The sequence below is a fragment of the Cydia strobilella genome, chromosome 26 (genome assembly GCF_947568885.1).
Source record: "Cydia strobilella chromosome 26, ilCydStro3.1, whole genome shotgun sequence".
NCBI classification, from domain to species: Eukaryota; Metazoa; Arthropoda; class Insecta; order Lepidoptera; family Tortricidae; genus Cydia; species Cydia strobilella.
Window position 1 is genome coordinate 7709029 of NC_086066.1, and position 19254 is coordinate 7728282.

The 19254-nt window shown below is 37.3% G+C and overlaps 2 protein-coding genes across 2 annotated transcripts in view; both read right to left on the bottom strand.

The window, feature by feature from the left end:
- The window catches only part of LOC134753349 (uncharacterized), a 73865-nt gene extending 71637 nt beyond the window's left edge, over positions 1–2228 (bottom strand). Inside the window, exon 1 of the mRNA XM_063689219.1 lies at positions 1718–2228. Within this exon, the coding sequence (XP_063545289.1) occupies positions 1718–1895 (178 nt within the window). The 5' untranslated portion in view covers positions 1896–2228. The remainder of the gene's footprint in view (positions 1–1717) is intronic.
- A 1264-nt stretch (positions 2229–3492) lies between these two features.
- Positions 3493–18644, bottom strand: LOC134753239 (uncharacterized). Its single transcript, XM_063689042.1, has 5 exons — positions 18294–18644; positions 12911–13047; positions 10334–10507; positions 8396–8894; positions 3493–6678 (listed from the first exon to the last, which is right to left on the bottom strand). Exons 1-5 carry the CDS (start codon positions 18349–18351, stop codon positions 6638–6640), a joined length of 909 nt encoding a protein of 302 aa, XP_063545112.1. The 5' UTR covers positions 18352–18644; the 3' UTR covers positions 3493–6637.
- Between the last annotated feature and the right edge of the window lie 610 nt (positions 18645–19254).

Consider the following 19254-nt stretch of genomic DNA (forward strand, 5'->3'; position numbering starts at 1 on the left):
AGAATATAGGTCTGTAATTAGTTTATATAGCTCTAGTAAATAACACAAACAAAAAAGAGAACAAAATTTGTATGAAAAACTAAATTTCACTGTATTCTTTCAACTATTATATCTGAACCTACATAAACTAATTACAGACCTAGATATACCTTATCCCATTCTGAGTACAAAGTCTCAGAGCAATCTAGCTAGTTGTTTTAAAATGAGTGTAACTATGTTTGTATGGAGAACCGAATTTGCCAGGGACTCTTAAGGCCTAAGATACACTTATAAGTTTTACTTACATAAGTAGGGACAAAGCTATTTGTTAGTATGAGATAACGATATTCATCTCTCATTCTATAGTATAGCTGTGTCCCTAGTAACGTAAATAAAACTTACAAATGAGTATGAGTATCCAACAGAATGATGATCATTAATAAAAGAGTAATAACACATTTACAAGTATTACAAATACAGATTTCCAGGCTTTCGGTAATCAATAACAATTTTAATTGCACTTTTATGGCAATAATAACTTATTGGTAATAAGTTATGTTTATTTGAAAACGAGGAGAAAAAGAAAAAGAGGTCAACAGAAGATCAGCTATAACCTGGAAGAAGTACTGGTCTCTGAAAGAAGTTCTGAAGGGAGACTACAGCATGACATTAAAAAAAAGTGGTGAGTGACACTTGTCTATTGCCATGTCTAGTCTACGGCTCACAAACATGGGTATACACCAACAAAGTGAAGGAGAAAATAAGAACTATGCAGAGGGAAATGGAGAGAAGTATGACGGGGCTGCGGAAAATATACAAAATAAGACACGCGAGAATTAGAGAAAAAACCAAGGTAACCGACGCTCTTACCCATGCTCTCAAACTTAAATGGAACTGGGCTGGCCATGTAGCCCGCATGACAGACAAAAGATGGAACATACAAACCACAAAATGGAAGGGACCACACGGAAAACGCCCCACAGGCAGGCCAAAGAAACGCTGGTCTGAAGACATTACCCAAATAGCCGGAAAACACTGGATGGAGACAGGAGAGGATAGAGAAAGTTGGAAAAAACTGGAGGAGGCCTTCACCCAGAGAGGGATCCATAAAGACAAATAAAACAACTTGCTCAAAAAATACAAAAAACAAACATTAAGAAAGAATATGGAAGCAAAGGCTATAATAATAATAATAATATTTGAAAACGGCACACATGACTTTTATCATTGCAGTAACATAAAATTAACAAAACAAATTAAACTACACCTTAGAAATTGTGCTATTGCAAGGCATAGTCACCATGATAAACAAATGTTATACTATTAATAATCCTTGTTTAGTGATAAGTAATCTGACTTCTTTGCAAATATAAATAATAAGATAAAACCTACAATATTATTAACCTTATATTCAGGTATGTTGTTATGAAAATTAAAAGATATTGGACATATACTTAGGTTATATCAAAAATAAATTATATTAAGGATAAAATCATTGGAGTAATCAAACCAAGTGTAATAACTAGTTTATAACCCTATTTAGATAAACATATAACTTATATGTTAATATTCTCTATGACAAGAGGTTGTTATGTTCTGTAGATATTTTGAAATGGAGGGGTATAAAGTAAGTTATTTACATAAACTTACAATTCCAAAATAAAAGGTAATCCCCACCAAAACAAGGAAATATAACATACAATAAAAGTTTGATGCTTTGCCAAAATCGAAGACTTACCATTTTGCCAAGGGTTCGCAGGCTCGAAATACTGAGTGACAAGGTGTTCCTCATCAGGAAAGTTGACTTTTCGAGAGGATCTCTTCTTTTTGCTCGCTTCCTCCGTCGAGTCGTCCCCGCCACTCTGATTTGCACTAACACTCGGACATGCCGTTTCCTTATCAGCATCGGTAGACATATCTACGTTTTCTGTCACATAGCAATACACCGTGATGCATTAGCGAAAACCCACACAGAAAAATAATATTACACAAATAAAAATAACACGGTTTTTCACACACACGTCACTGAATATTGATCCGTTTGTATTAATAACAGTGTTTTGTCGTTAACACACCGGTTGAAGCGCTTATTTCACGGGTTTCGTTGCTATTTTACTATTTTTATTATTCGTTTCAAATCATAACATTCTGCACCATTCATACATCGTTTACCGCCATATTGGATTGAAGGAGACAAAAGGAAGGTTTTGGATTTTGCACGCTAGGGGGTGCTTTTTCGCGATTAGGGATACCATATGAAGATATAATTAAAAAATTAAAACATGATTTTGATTTTGACAAAACAAAAAAAAAGTGTTTTATAGCAAACTTAACATTTATAATAAATAATCAAGCCACATATGTAAAATACTAAAACAAATTATCGAAATATCAAACGATTATCTGGCCGTACAAACCTAGCTGGGCATTAGGTTTCTTGCAGTTCAGCTATTCCACCATAGATGGCACTTATAACTAAATTGTCGCAGCTGCTTTTTGCCTCGTGTGAAGAGTACTTTAAAAACTTTTTTTTTTCAATTTCCATTCAGGCCATAGACATAGTATATACAAGTAGTTATAGATAGACGCGCCACCGAGCGACCGGGGGTAAGAGAAAGAATATTCATATAAAAGGGCAGCATAGGATTTTTCCTTTTCACTTATAAATTTCGCCTTCGCCTCCTACCTATGATGCCACCCGGTTGCTGATAAGGACAAAGCATAGCACTGCATAGCACTATTTTCTCTTTCCTCTTATAGGAATCGCAATAAGACTATCTTTCTCTATCAAAGAGTGTCAGGCCCTTGATTCAGGCCCCAGCTCGGTAAAGCCATGGTATTAAGGCTGACTATGATGTCTGATGTATTATATTATTATTATTTGTATGTCTTTCCCATCACGGAACAATGGTGTTCTGGACCTTTGGGAGGCGTGTGCGGAGCCGAAGACAACACGTAGAGCACAGCGGATGCTGCCCTTGCCCGTTTTATGGGACACACGCAGAGACTACACCGACCAGGGTGTAAGGACAAGGACTATTGAAAGTTGATGGAATCTAAAATGAAGTAGGTTATTGGGTGAAAGTGATGGACTAAGTACTGAGCTTATTATTTCTATTAATATAGAAGTTCGCCGGGTTATCTAGTAATCTATAATTGGTTAAACCAAATTGCCTGTAAATAAGAACAAATAAACGATACTCATCCTTTTCTTTTGGGTGCTAGTACTTGTGTATTAAGATGAAATTTGGTATGGACATAGTTTGAGGCCCGGGAAAAGACAGGATAGTTATTATATTATATGTGGTATTTTCTATAAAAAGGGACCTTATTGTCGATGACGCTTACGCCATTATAAACGATGCTCCGAAATAAATACAATGCCGCGTGACGCTGTGCGGCGTAAGCGCCATCGACAATAAGGTCCCTTTTCATAAAAAATGCCCCATATCATCATTCCACGCAGACAAATTCGCAGGTAGTCGCTAGTGAATAAAACACTTCCATGGGTAACTAAAATTATTTATTACAAAACTCAACATCACCTTATAGTCATTTTTATCATTTTACACATTCTGTGTCTAAATCAAAAGGATCACATTTAAGTCACACCAATGTATAGTATTTTTCAAACAGGACGGGTACGCTGACACTCATCTAAAAGGTCATTTATTAATTACGTCACACGTTTAGGGGGAGGGAGGGGGTCTAGAAAATGTGACACGTTGTGATATGGGGGAGGGTGGGGAATCACAATCACAAACTTCGTGACATCACAACTCACTTTGTAGCCGGAAAGTGTTTTTTTAATTCGCGGTAAAGCTAAATAACTAGTTTTTGCAGCGATATATCATTTTTATTCGTGATTTTTCCCTGTCATAAAATCTCTATTATTAAAAATATTTTTTTATTAAATAATAATACTTCATTCGAATTGATAATTTCGTTGAGAACAAGATTGCCAAAATATGTGACGCCACGGTATGACAAGGAGGGGAGAGGTAAAAAAAATCATGAAATTCGTGTGATGTAATTTATGTATGAACCCCCCAAGTACAATTATGCGGGAACCAAAACCAATTAACAACATTATTTTTTCTCTTTTTCATGTTCATAATTTCATATTCGCAGATAAATAGGTACTTTAAAATTTTGAAATTGGTCAAAGTGACCCCATGCTACGGTACTGGTGGTATTTTATCTGAATTAAGAGCCCGGCAAGCTCGGCCGAATTGCACCTTCCCATACAAACGTTATCTGAAATTTCGTTATCTGCCTCTCAATCGCTATTTCATATTCGTGCGCACAAATATGAAAAATAGCGATTGAGAGGCAAATAACGATTTTTCAATTTTCGTTTTTCGCGGCAAGCCCGGTATAGTTTTTATTGGTATGCATGTGTGCACTGTGCACGCACACACACGTAAAGGTTAGTTGATCCAGTATCCGCTTGGGGCGTTTGTGTCGACGTTTTTTGACATTTACTCGCGAGTTGGCAGAGTTGGCTCTCTTTTACTATACATATATTATTATACTCTTTGGTTCCGCTCTCATTTTTAAACTACGTGTTGGATTGTAATGAAACTTGGCACATACAATGACATGATGTATATCTAGGTCTGTAATTAGTTTATATAGCTTCAGTTTATAAAACAAACGAAATAGAGCAATAACAGGTTTTGTATGAAAAATTTAAATTCGCTGTATTTTTTTAACCAGGGCTCGGAACCCCGAAATAGCCCAATATTTTGAATTTTTTTATGCTCATTACGTAGGACTAAATCATGTATTTAGGAAACAATTTTGCATTATTAAAACGTCCCATTAAAAATGAAATTATAAACAAAAGAACGAAAAAGAACGTAATAATACCGATATTTTTGTATGGAGCAAATACCGGTTTCCGACCCCTGTTTTTAACTATGGTATCTGAAGCTACATAAACTAATTACAGACATAGATATACCTTATCCTATTGTAAGTACAAAGTTTCAGAGCAATCTAGCTAGTCGTTTTAAAATGAGAGCGGAACTAAGTTTGTATGGAGAACCAAGCTTGCCGGGGACCCTTAAGTGACGAAATGACATAGGACATTAGCATCATAAGGATCCTTTCGATTAGCTATCAAACTTATTTCATTAAACTACTTTGTATAACGTAGGTATATTTTGTAATTTGTATATTTTGTTGTTTGTATATTTTTACATTTCCTATGGAAATAATTATATAAATAGTTTACAGTATATTTGTGATTTCGAGTTAATTTCGGTACCTTTTACCATCATTAATCCAATGGATTCCACTGGATATTTGTGTAACACATTGTCGCTTGTCGATAAGCTATATGAAAATAGCGCCTTACTGACAAGCGACAATAAGTACCCTTTTGGTTGAAAATGGCACATTTGCTCAAATACTATAGTTTTGCTCAGATATTTATGAGCCCCAAAACTTTTTGATCGGGGTTATGGACATAGCCATTTTTTTTTAATTTCAGTATCGAGTATCTTTAAAAAATACTATTTCAATATAATTACCTAGTGTCAGTCACTGTAAAAAAATTCTTAACAATGTTTTCTGACAATAAATATTTTTGTATTTATTTTTTGGAATTTTATACAAATTGACATTAAATACCATTGTTTTTTGTATTGGACCTTACCTTTATAAACATTTAAACAAACAACCAAAATAATACTAAGATCTATAGATTAATTGTAAAATTTCGGTATATATACAGACTTAAATTTGTAAAAATAACTTAATTATAATTATACAAGAATACATGGACGACTTAGGAGTACATAACTTAACAGCGATTTTTGAAAATAACTAAAATCGATACGATGATTTGATAACAAAGAGTTATTTATTATAGAAAAGAAAGAAAAAATCGTGCCCAGTAGTTATCCATATAAAGATGGCGCTGTACTGTATGACCAGCATAGACATAGTATAGTAGTTATAGACAAAACCGAGCGACCAGGGGTAAGAGAAAGACATATTCATGTATTGACAGGTTAATGTATGGCAGCATAATCCTTTTTCTCTTTCACTCTTATAAATTTCGGTATTTCGCCATCGCCTCCTACCTATGCTGCCATAACCCGACCATGAAAAAAAAACCCCCGGTGATAAGGACAAAGCATGGCACTATTTTCTCTTTCCTCTTATAGGAATCGCAATAAGACTATCTTTCTCTATCAAAGAGTGTCAGGCCCTTAATGACCAGTTATATTTATATACAGGGTGGCTTAAAAATGAGTGCATTCCCGTTGCCAGGTAGGTTTTGGGATTATACTGAGCAACTTTTACTATGGGACCAACCACGAAATCGCGAAAACAAAATTTACCCTCCCATAGAAAATGGACCAGCCAAAATGTATGAAACAGCCAATTTTCTTTTCGCGATTTCGGGGTTGGTCCCATAGTAAAAGTTGCTCAGTATAATCCCAAAACCTCCCTGGCAACGGAAATGCACTTATTGTTTAGCCACCGTGTATAGTTCCCATTTTCCTCTCTTGATATAACATTTTGGAAAATATTTTAACACAATTTGATGTGGGACTATCTAAGTTCACTTTTCGTATGAACTGTTATTTGATAACATGGTTTTTTGGTTACAGTAATATTCTTAATCTAATTGTGTTTGTGAATATCACTGATTCTCTTTCTTTATTTTCAAATCCAGGACCACATCTGAAATAAGAAAAAACAATAATAATATAATTTTTTTTTACATTTACTGAGTTATTATTTTATTGATTGCATATTCTTAATTAAATTTTCTTTTCACATATTGCAATATAAATTGTTTTTGCTTTGAAAATGTACCGGTGTAGTTTAAAGGAAGAGAAAAATATATATACCTATACATATATATAAATCAGACTTTTTGCTTCCCATTGTTTTAGCATATCAATTGTTTTAGAAAGGAATCAAATACTGTTACGCATTTAAACTTAGTATTTAAGAATTTTGCAATGCCCTGACAGGGTATCATGTACAGTCGCCATCAGATTTATCGGAGCGGCCAAGGTGTTCACAAATATTTGAACACGCACTCTAACGCTTTGGCAATAGAGGCGTGTTCAGATATTTGTGAGCACCTTGGTCGCTCCGATGTATCTGATGGCGACTGTACCTCCTACTTTACAAATAACACCTATATATTGTAATGTACCTGATTATGCAAATAAAATGAAATGAAAATGAAAAAAAATTCAGCCTATACACGTCTTACTGCTGGGCAGAGGCCCCCTCTCATGAGCTAGAGGGCTTGGGCTATAGTCCCCATGCAGGCCCAATGCGGGTTGGGGACTTCACAATCTTCACATACACCTTTGAGTTTCTTCGCAGAGGTATGAAGGTTTACACCGAAAGCCTAGTGGTAAATTTCAAATGATATTTCGCACATAAGTTCCAAAAAACTCATTGGTACGAGCTAGGATATGAACCCGCTACCTCCGAATCGAAAATCTGACATTAGATCCACTGATTCAGATTCACCACCGCTTCCGCAAAAAAAAAACACGTTTTAATATTTAATTACTCACTAAAACAATGTTTTCACTGAAATTATTTAAAACTGTTGTGTTGTATCACAATTGCCTTGCGATTCTAAGTCGAAAAGTAACCCAAAGATTGTTGATAAGAAATAGTTATTTGTTATAAAAGGGTGCAAAGTTGTATTTTACCTGCGAGTGTGGAATTGAAACACGAGCAAACGAAAGGATTCTATAGTTGAACCACGAGCGAAGCGAGTGGTTCTAAAATAGAATCCTGAGCGTAGCGAGAGTTTTAACACACGAGAAGTAAAATACATTTGCACCCGTGTGTAACACAAAACTTTTCCCCTCACTATAGCGAGGAAAGTGCAACATCCATAGGCGTTAGATCATCTTCATCAACTGGAATCACTAATTTTTTTACGATATTATAACAAAAAACTCTGGAAATTCTGTACTTTTACGTGAGAAGTTTTTAAGTAAAATTTTTGTTGACAATGTTGACATTTCTGACGTATGAAATGTCAATGATGCGTTTTGAAATTGCATCGACTTAACTTGTGCGTTCAGAATTATATTTAACATAATTATTAAAAAAACAAACGTTTATTATGGAATTTTAAGGTTTATGACTTAAAATCATTAAATAAAGCTAAATCTGGTATTTTTTATTAGACTCTCAAACCATTTATTTAATAATAATTATTATCGAACGAAACATTATTATGAGCGTTTTACGTTTTGTTATCTGTCAAGCTACTTAAACACGCTCTATCCAAGGTCAAATTACTTTCCCCACTAGTGGATAAAATGCGTTTTTCCCCGCTTGTTTTAAAGGATAAAAGACGGCTTTCCGAGCTAGTGAGGGGAAAAAACCTTTTTCTGAAACCCTTTCAAGTTTTAGTTACCATTATAATCATCGACGTACGCGATCCGCCGCGGCGCCGACTGCTTCCTCCCGTGACTCCTCTTAGCCTTCACGCACAGATCCAGTACCCCCCCATTTTCCTCTTTCAGTACCTTATCATACTCCTCCCTTATCCCACTGTCATTTATAAAGGCATTTCTAATTTCATCCTTTATAAAGTCTTTTCTGTCATCAAAAATTTCTTCCTTTACGAAGGCACAGTTTTTTTCATCAAAAATTTTGTCCTTTATAAAGGCATCCTGAAATTTTTTGTCACCTAGGAAGACAGTTTTGGCTGAAACTTTTTTCTTATCAAAAATATGGTTGACGCTCTTTTGAACTAGTTTTTCGATTCGACATTCGAAAGTGGTCTCTCTTTCTAGGTCTCGATAACTCTCGCTGAGGTCTGGGGAGCTGGGGGTCTTGATTTCTTTGGGCGTTGGAGATTCTAGAGGGTCTAGGTCTGGGAGTTGAGAGAGGTCTGAGCGTTCCTGTAAGACCTGTAAAGAAAAATAAGTAAATAATTATAAAGAAATAAGATTTCTTCGAATGGCCTATAATCTACAATACATGACTCTGTCGGTAAAGTAGAGATTTACTTAGCAAGACCAACAGATGGCGCTGCCACCGTCATCGCTGCACTGTCGGTAAATCAGGATTTGTTTTGGAAAGATGGCGAATGGTGAGGTTATAAAGCCGGAGAGTGAAATACAACAAATTAAATAATTTGAAGTGTAAAGTGGGAATCGACATGCCAATTAATAGACTTTAAATGTCGTTTCTTTAAAAACTGTAATAGATGTCATATATTAAAGAAAAAGTGACGAAGCCCTCCAGTGGTGAAGGCCGGATCCACTGGAGGGCTTCGTCACTTTTTCTTTAATATATGACATCTATTACAGTTTTTAATTTATATATAGTAGACTACTTAAAAAAAAAAAAAACAAATCAAAATATTAAATAAAATAATTTGATTTGCTCCCAAACTTGTCGTTTCTTTGTTTTCATGTATGTTTTTAGTGTGTTTAAGGCTAGATAAGTTTAGTTTCAAAATGTAAACTTTTGGTTAAATAAAACCTTTGTTTTCAGAGCAACACAATACGTTTATTATTGGCGGATTCCTAACAATTCTTGATAATTGTCTTATATAATTATTATCCATATTCTTAAGGGGCCCACTGACTATCAGTCCATTCAGTCCGCCGGACGATATCGGCCTGTCAGTTAGAACAAAAATTTGACAGTTCCGAACAACTGGCAGGCCGATATCATCCGGCGGACTGATACTCAGTGGGCCCCTTTGTAAATGCGAAAGTAACCCTGAATGCCTTTTCCATTTTTATGGCTAAACTTCTAAACTAAACGAACGACGAAAATATAGCGGCATGCTGCCTGCGCGCCGCTACGGTGTGATGAAACCTTAAAAAAAACCGGCCAAGTGCGAGTCGGACTCGCGCACCGAGGGTTCCGTACTTTTTTGTATTTGTTGTTATAGCGGCAACAGAAATACATCATCTGTGAAAATTTCAACTGTCTAGCTATCACGGTTGATGAGATACAGCCTGGTGACAGACGGACGGACAGACGGGACAGAGGAGTCTTAGCTTAGTAATAGGGTCCCGTTTTTAACCTTTGGGTACGGAACTCTAAAAATGACATTTACTTCTTTTGCGATATTTTATTTTTGTTTGACATTTAATGATGATTCTAAAGCTTAAATTGACATCAATTTTTGACATGTTTTTGTTTATACATACTTATATGACTATCCTTATAGGGAGAGAAAATTATTTTAAACTTTTTTATATTTTTTAGTATGTAATGTTTGACGATCATGATAAGAAGATAAGCATAATTTTGACATTGATGAAAATTTATAGTGTAATTTTTATGCTGAAATAAATAAATCTAAATCAAAATAAGATAAAAAACCAAATACCAGCGACATATGCAGCCTCAACGCCCGACAGCGGTCGCGCTGCTCGTCGCGCCGGCGCAGCAGCGCGCGGCGCTCGGCGAGCGCGGCGTGGCGGCGCGCGCGCACGCAGCGCAGCTCGCGCGTCAGGCGCCGCAGGTGCTCCAGGCTGCGGCGCCGGCTGTTCTGCGAGGCCAACTGTAAACATGGTCATAGAGTAACTTATACTAGAGCGTTACTGTCATAGTAAATTTTGTAACCCCAGTAAATTCACTGCCATCTGTCGACACACTTTAAAACTATAAATAAATATTTATAAAAATACGATAAAATGTATTTAAATATGGATAAATTATTTTTTTATTTGCATTAATTATTTTTATATGATTTTGACCCATGTTCTTTCACTGGTATGCGTTAAAATTATAAATAACAAACGAAACAGTCAACGCCCTCTATACGAGTGTAGGCCAAAACTAGTGGCGCCATCTGATCGAGAATCAAATTTTCGTGATTTTCGAGGCACGTTTTTTCCTTAGACTGTATCCATCTATTACGGAGTTATATCTATCTTTGACATGGTTAAAGAATAAAGAGAACCGGCCAAGTACGAGTCGGACTCGCGCACGAAGGGTTCCATACCATTACGACAAAAACGGGAAAAAATCACGTTTGTTGTATGGGAGCCCCACTTAAATTTTTATTCTGTTTTTAGGGTTCCGTATCTCAAAAGGAAAAAACGGAACCCTTATAGGATCACTCGTGCGTCTGTCTGTCCGATGTCACAGCCCATTTTCTCTAAAACAACTAGTAACTCGACCAATTAAGTTGAAATTTGGTACACATATGTAAAGCCGGGATCTTAATTTTTTTATAATAGTTTATAAAGTTGATGACCAATGGAGCAAAACACAGGGTCACGGTAGATGGGCAGGATATACAGTATGTTGATGAGTACATTTATTTGGGCCAGATAGCCTCCTTCGAAAACAGGCAAACCATAGAGGTCAATAGACGTATTGACAACGCCTGGAAGAGCTTCTGGTCCATGAAGGCGCTATTGAAGGGCGACCTTCCCCTGTGTCTCAAGCGCAAACTCATCGACATGTGTATCCTGCCTATCCTAACCTACGGTGCTCAAACATGGTCATTAACTGAGGCGTTAAAGTCCAAACTCAAGGTTTGCCAGCGAGCGATGGAGCGCAGTATACTAGGTGTTCGCAGAACTGATAGAATCAGAAACACGGAACTGCGCTCCAGAACTCGAGTTGTAGATGTAGGTGTCCAGACCGCTAAGCTTAAGTGGGACTGGGCTGGGCATGTCTGCCGCATGCACCCTGAAAGGTGGGCCAAAATGGTTACCGAGTGGGACCCACGGAACACCATAGATGGTGCTGGCCGGGGTGCAGGCAGGCCGAAAAGGAGATGGCGGGACGACTTAGACGCATTTTATCCAAATTGGCGGGACACTACAAACGACAGGGTCGAGTGGAGGAAACGAGGGGAGGCCTTTGCCCAGCAGTGGGACACTAAATTAGGCTAGTAAAAAAAAAAAAAAAAAGTTTATAACATTTCACTCACGTTTCACATAAAAAAATACATTGTCAAACCCTTGGAACGCGAGTCCGACTCGCACTTGGCCGGTTTTCTAGTATTTGTTGTTATAGTGGCAACAGAAAAACTGTCTAGCTATCACGGTTCATGAGATACGTACAACCTGGTGACAGACGGACAGCGAAGTCATAGTAATAGGGTCCCGTTTTTACCCTTTGGGTACGGAATCCTAAAAACCGGCCATGCTCAGTGTAGGGTTCTGTAGTTACCCGTCCGTCAAAATAGGTTGCCTTGAACGGGGGCTTTTAGTTTTGAGTTTGCAAGTAACCATTTTTTGGATCAATGGTTCAAAATTGAATCAAAACTTATAGGAGGTGACACATTTTTGTTTTCTTTCATTTATTATTATATTACATTATTTCCGAAAATATTATGTTTATCAATAGTCAGTATCAGTGGGGCTACCGCGAAAACCGAAATTAGCAAATTGCGGGGATCTTTCTCTTTTACTCCAATGAAGGCGTAATTAGAGTGACAGAGAAAAATGCCCGCAATGTGCGAATTTCGATTTTCGCGGTTATAGCCCTGTAACGTACAGCTCAAAATAGGTCGCGCCATTTAGTGATCGCTGAACTAGAGGTTAAATTAAATGAAAATTTCTTTATTTGAGACAACACAACACAATGCAATGTACAAACGAAAAATAAAAAATAAAAATACCATAGAAGACGCAAATGCATCTACTTCGCGTGTCCGAACCCCGACCAAGCGTCGAGGTTGACCGTCGCACTTTACAGTCCACGCGCGTCAGTTGTTACAGCCGGACGTCCGTGAAAACTTAAAAAATGCTTCATTGCATGATAAATAACAGCAACAGCCCAAAAATTGCGAGCACCCAAAGGCAAAAACATATTTCCTATCACAGATAAGTAATTTTAAAATTATATTATGCGTAAATTTTGTATGAAAAAGTCGGCACGCTTGGTTTCAATACAAATCGTGGTATTTGCGTCATCTAGCGTATATATTAAATGGTTATTTCCTTACCCGATTCTTGATCCGCCTCCGGAGCCCCTTTAGGAACGACAAGTCCTCTTCGTTGAGCTGCAGCGACTGCACTTTATCAGAGTACTTCACCGTCGGGAGCCCTGCCACCTCCTCTACTGTCATGTTGATGCCTCGCGCTGAAAAGAGAAGGGATTTGTGAAGAGAGAGCAACAGAGAGCTCTGATCGAATTTAAACTATCGTGAGACATATTAAGTTAACTAACTTAGCGGTTTCATTCACGTGTTTTTAGTCACTCGCGCGACATGTTTCGGAGACGCGACGTGTAACACCGCTACTCACTCAGGCACTGTTAGTGCTTGAAAATGGAGACCTAGGCTCTCCGAAACATGTCGCGCGAGTGACTAAAAACTAGTGATGTACCGACTATTGATTTGGCCGACTAATCGGCGCTCCGATGGCCGATTAGTCGGCCGACTAGTCGGCAAAATTCATAAATCATTATTTCTCTTTAAAGTTTACATTTAGATGGTCACTGCAGCAGCTATGTCTAAGTTAGGATGCATTTGTAAAACAATTTTCTTGTTCCTTTCGTCGTTTTAGCTTTTTGCGCGTAATTTTAATGCATTTATTTCACATTTTAAGCAATTAAATGACAATTTAACCAAGGAAATGCATATGCTACAAGATATTACGGCATCAAATATTCGAATATAAAATATTGCCTTCAAATACAAGCTTTATGCATAAATAAGCCAATTGTCATTTGAGCATTTTGAGCAAAATAGACTTTCCTTAAGAGACCCGCGCGCCTCAAATAATAAAAATTACATAGGCACTGTAATAAAACGTTTGTAATTGCAACCAACTACATAATATTGAATGGATCTCTTTGTATAAAGTACTGTGTCTTTTTCTTTAAGAAACAAATAAATCTATCTATAGGTATTTACTCCCTACACATGAATTTAATATAATAATATGAATAACAATATTCGTATGCACCCTTAACAGGTATAAAGTATAATTAATTTCATTGAATAAAATGGAAATTTTATCAAATGTATTTGCTGTTTATTTAGTTTATGTCCTGTTTTTTTGTAACTAATAAAAGGCCGACTAATCGGCCATTTTGGCCGACTAGTCGCCGACTAATCGCCGACTACAAATGTGGCCGGATAGTCGGCTTTCCCGAAGTCGGTACATCCCTACAAAAAACACGTGAGTGAAACAGTTAAGCTAGTTTAGTTAAGAGAGCTCTGATTTAAGCTTTAACGATTTTTACACTCATTGTCATCCAAATGGAATCCAGTCATTAGTAAATGCAAAGAGAATATAGGATAGAGGGGTACTGTCATAGTAAATATTGTAGTCACAGTTTACCGCCATCTATCGACACACGATTACGCATTACGATAAATATGGATAAATGATTTTTAACCGACTTCAATTTCATAGAAGGAGGAGTTTCTGTATTCAGTTGTGGCTTTTTTTTAATGTATGTTCACCGATTACTCCAAGACCCGTGGTCCGATTTGAGTAATTCTTTTTTTGTTCGAAAGGACCTACTTCCAAGTTGGTCCCATATTAATCTGGTTCTGATCTGATAATGGGATCCCTGAGGAATTGAGGGAACTCTTCAATTTTTAAAGGCACATGTATAGTGATTTGGGTGTTTTCATAAGAAACATGAGTTTTCTCTCGAAAACGACAAATTTGATGAAGTGGACCTGATCATGATGATTGTTTTGATGATAGTGATGATGATTTTTTTATGTAGGATGTTCAGCTATTACTCCGAGACCTGTGGTCCGACTTGAACAATTCTTTTTTTGTTTGAAAGGAACTACCTCCAAGGTGGTCCCACATTAATCTGGTGCTGTTCTGATGATGGGATCCATGAGGAATTGAGGGAACCCCTCAATTTTGAGAGGCACATGTATGGTGATTTGGGTGTTTTCTTAATCAACTTGAGCATTTCCTCCCAAAAACCACCAATTTGATGTAGTGCAACTGTAGCGTAACCACTAAATATTAACTAGCGTCTTCGTAACATACTTTGTACACTAATATGCCAGTACGAGCGAGATGCATTAACAGTAAGCTACGCACACGATAGCAAATATATCAATGTCAAACTCGTGGTAAGGCTACTGATGATGAAGACTGATGATGGAACTTCCCTCGTATGTGTATTATGATTTTTGATGTAGGTAGTGTTGGAAACGAGCAAAGACACTGAGAGGTGAGGGGTAGGTGTGAGAGGTGAAGGTAGAGGGTATTAGTGTCTGGGGGGTTTGAGGTTGGGGGTTGAGGGGAGGTGAGTTGATGGGTCGGGGACTGAGGGGTTGGGAGTTAAGGGATTGGGGGCTAGGGTTAGGACTTAAGGGGTCTGGGGTTAGGGGTCGGGAAATGGCGGTTGAAGGGTTGGTGATTTAGGGTCGAGGGGTTAAAATAAGTGATCAGGGGTTGATGTGCTGTGAGGTTGAGTGATTGGGGGGTTTGAGGGATTGGGTCAGTGGCGGGGCGGAGAAATAAGCGAGCCAAGCGTCATCTGACCAGCTAGCATGAGTTGCGTTCTCGCAACTTCAAGTATGGCGCGCGAGAACGCAACTTATGCTAGACCGCCAGAGCGACATCTGTTCGCCACGGGCAGAGTACACCTGCCAGGCTTGTGGGCGTGTTTGCCGCTCCCGTATTGGCTTACACAGCCACGGAAAATGTTGTCGCCCTACCTGACACTGTTTCTATAGTCTGCAATAGCCTTTAAAGGGCCCTCCACACTCGCGTTCGTGGCTTCGCGCCGTGATTCGCGCATGAGTGTGGAGGAATTAAGGCCATTGATTGATTGAATAGATAGAAACTCTGGTTTAAAATTTTTGGTCGATACAGGCGAAAATGTGAGTGTGATAATCGAATTTAAACTGTTGTGAGACATACTAACTTTAAATCATTTTACGGTTTAGACACTTGTTTTAGTCACTCGCGCGACATGTTTCGGAGAGCCTAGGTCTCCTTTCTCAAGCACTAATAGTGCGAGCAGCGTTCACGACGACCGTGTATTGCGTACTGCCGCTGCCGCGCGCCGGGTCGCTCGCTGCGCGCACGCTGAGAAAGCCGGTTGGGGGAGGTCTTGCGCTATCGTTGTAGGCGGGCACAGTGGTGTGTTTGGGTTTGGGTCACCCAACACACAGCACGAACTCACTATAGTGCTTGAGAAAGGAGACCTAGGCTCTCCGAAACATGTCGCGCGAGTGACTAAAACAAGTGAGTCTAAACCGTAAAATGATTTAATGTGAGTGTGATTCCAAAAAACTTTAAATTTTCGAAATAGAGGCTTGGCGAAGCAGGCTTTAGGTTACTTTTCGCTCATGTCGTCGCAAATATGGACATATTTGGTATCAGTGTATTCAGCGTGATGTACTGAACAGAAATATATGAGATGACAAGCGCGAAAGTGGTGGGGGTAGTTGCTGTGACGTCAAAAAGTCGGCAGTACTTTTTTTTTTATCATACCATGTGGGGTATCAAATGAAAGGGCTTTGTGAGTAGATCACAAATATATAACATACTGTAATATTTTCACTACTTCGTCTAACAAATTATTAGAAAACGTTCAAAAATTTCACAATCCACAGTTGACTTTGAACTGCTCTAAATTGAAAATGACTGAATGGATCATTCCAAAATACATACCAAGTGACTGTGAATATCCTTTATATAACGTTAAAAAATATTTAACCAGATATAACCAAAAATAAGAAAAGTACATCAAGTTGAAAAAAATATAATTTTCTGTTACATTAAACCAGGGCTCGGAACCGGTATTTTTTAAAAACCCCGAAATAGCCCAATATTTTGAATTTTTTTATGCTCATTACGTAGGACTGAATCATGTATTTAGGAAACAATTTTGCATTATTAAAACGTCCCATTAAAAATGAAATAATAAACAAAAGAACGTAATAATACCGGTATTTTTGTATGGAGCAAATACCGGTTTCCGACCCCTGCATTAAACTGCAACTATAATTAAAACAAACAAAAAACCAGACTATTTACATATATTTTTGAAATGGTCTTTTCACTAGCTTTCATTTGATACCCGATATATAGGCATGTCTACAGCTAAAACAGCCACTACAATACACGGTGGCAAAAAATAAGTACATTCCCCTTGTGAGGGAGCTTTTGGAATATACTGAGCAATCGGAATATACGAAATCGCGAAAAAAAATTTACCCTCCCATAGAAAATAGACCAGCCAAAATGTATGAAACAGCCAAATTTTTTTTTTCGCGATTTCGTGGTTGGTCCCATAGTAAAAGTTGCTTAGTATAATCTCAAAACCTCCCCGGCAATGGGAATGCACAAATTTTTTTGCCACTGTGTATAAATAAGCTAAGATTTGCTAATTTTAGCAAAAAATAAACCACTGACTCATAGTCTAGTCATATGGCGACTGAAGCAACTCTTAGTTAGATAATAATATTATATTATAGCATAACAATTTTTTATATGGACTATTGTCTGAAATAAAGTGATTTTTTTTATAGTACCTCAACCCTTAATACATGTATTAGCAGAATTAAGTACTTTATAGTTCATAAATAAATAAATAAATAAATATTATAGCACATTCTTACACAGATTGACTAAGTCCCACGGTAAGCCTAAGGAGGCTTGTGTTATGGGTACTCAGCCAACGATATATATAATATATAAATACTTAAATACATAGAAAACACCCATGACTCAGGAAAAAATATCTGTGCTCATCACACAAATAAATGCCCTTACCGGGATTCGAACCCAGGACCATCGGCTTCACAGGCAGGGTCACTACCGGCTAGACCAAACCGGTCGTCAAAACAGTTCATGAAAAGTTTGTTGACAAAAAAATGGACCTATTACAATACTTGTTATTCTCAATTTAATTTAAAGGGGAATAATGCAATACTTATTTGATTCTAATAAGAATTATACCGTAGTTTATAATTGTAAATATCAGTGTTTATCATCAGGTGTTTGTTATGATTATGACCAAGCAATAGAGATGTTATATGATATTGCTATAGTTTTTGCAAATTCAACAGTCAAAGGTTGTCAAAAAATAATGTAATAGTATTGTTTAAGAAACATCCTTAAAACATAATTTCCGAATATAACTGCGCCTAATACGATATAGTAGATTAGTAAAATTTAAAATTTAAAGAGGATTGAATCACTTATATTTGTTCCATAGAAAGTTGCAGACGTAAATATTAAATAATTTTGTAAAAAAGCGTGTATACAAACATAAAAAGTATCACATACAACGAAAAAGTGCGTCTCAGTTCACATACCTGTTGCTGGTTTCTAAGAAGATATTAAATCAACTTTGTCTCAAATTACTCGTTCAAATATCACGTAAACCATACGTACCATCCAGTATTTCCTGGTCTTGCTGATAGGATGAAGCGTGCTTCTCTAAATCATCCATTCTTCATATTTAAATTCTTATTTACTATGGAATATTTCTCAATATTATTCACAAATTTTCTTATCACAAGTGAACGAAGATAGGTTATGTATGCTTTGTAACATCATTTTACGTTCACGGAAATTAGGATACGGTAATTTGCAGACGAATCTAAAACATCTCTCTTTGTAATAAGGGGTATAATTTGATTGTGACTCAATCGGAAGAATAGTAAATAGCAGTAAATGTAAATTGGTTAAGAAATTGCAGCTGTCAAAGTTGATGTCATAACATTGCGTTTCGTTTTGCGCTTGTTGAATGAGGGCTAACGCGTATGAATTCGCCGCTAGGGGCGCTAGTGTAGATGGTGGTCTTTTCCATAGTTCGAAATGTCAAATGTCATTTGTCACTTCAATGATCGTATCCATCGTATCTTCATACATTAGGCCTCATTATCACGAGCGCTTTTTCAACGAGCGTTAAAAAAGCGTTTGAATGACAGAAATGGAAACATGTGTATTTATTCACACGATGGTGGTTGCGCTTTTTATCAAGCGTTGTTGGATTATCAATTTGCCTTGGTCTTTAAATCGAATTTAGCGTGCGGGCAGATTCAGGCGCTTTTTTAACGCGCGTTGAAAAAGCGCTCGTGAATATGAGGCCTTACATACTCGGATCATCAAGTTGTATTATTTTCTGTGGCAACCACTGTTGTGGTGGCACAGTAAATATAGTTGGTCAAACCAAATTGGCAGTAAATAAGAACAAAAAAAACTATACTCATCCGTTTCTTTTGGGTGCTAGTGCTAGTAAGACAAAGACAGTCAGATTATCTCTGTCTATGTTTGAATTGAGACAGTCCTTTGACAAACTATAATCATCAAGTTGTACTATTTTCTGTGGCAACAGCTGTTGTGGCGGCAC

What these genes read in the sequence shown, in the direction of transcription:
- LOC134753239 (XM_063689042.1), bottom strand. Translation starts at nt 18,351, where the DNA reads ATGGATGATTTAGAGAAGCACGCTTCATCCTATCAGCAAGACCAGGAA. An exon ending in TGAGGCTGCATATGTCGCTG is followed by an intron (nt 8,895 to 10,333) that starts GTATTTGGTTTT and finishes TTTTCTTTACAG; the next exon opens with GTCTTACAGGAACGCTCAGA. An exon ending in GTACGTCGATGATTATAATG is followed by an intron (nt 6,679 to 8,395) that starts GTAACTAAAACT and finishes TTCTTATTTCAG; the next exon opens with ATGTGGTCCTGGATTTGAAA.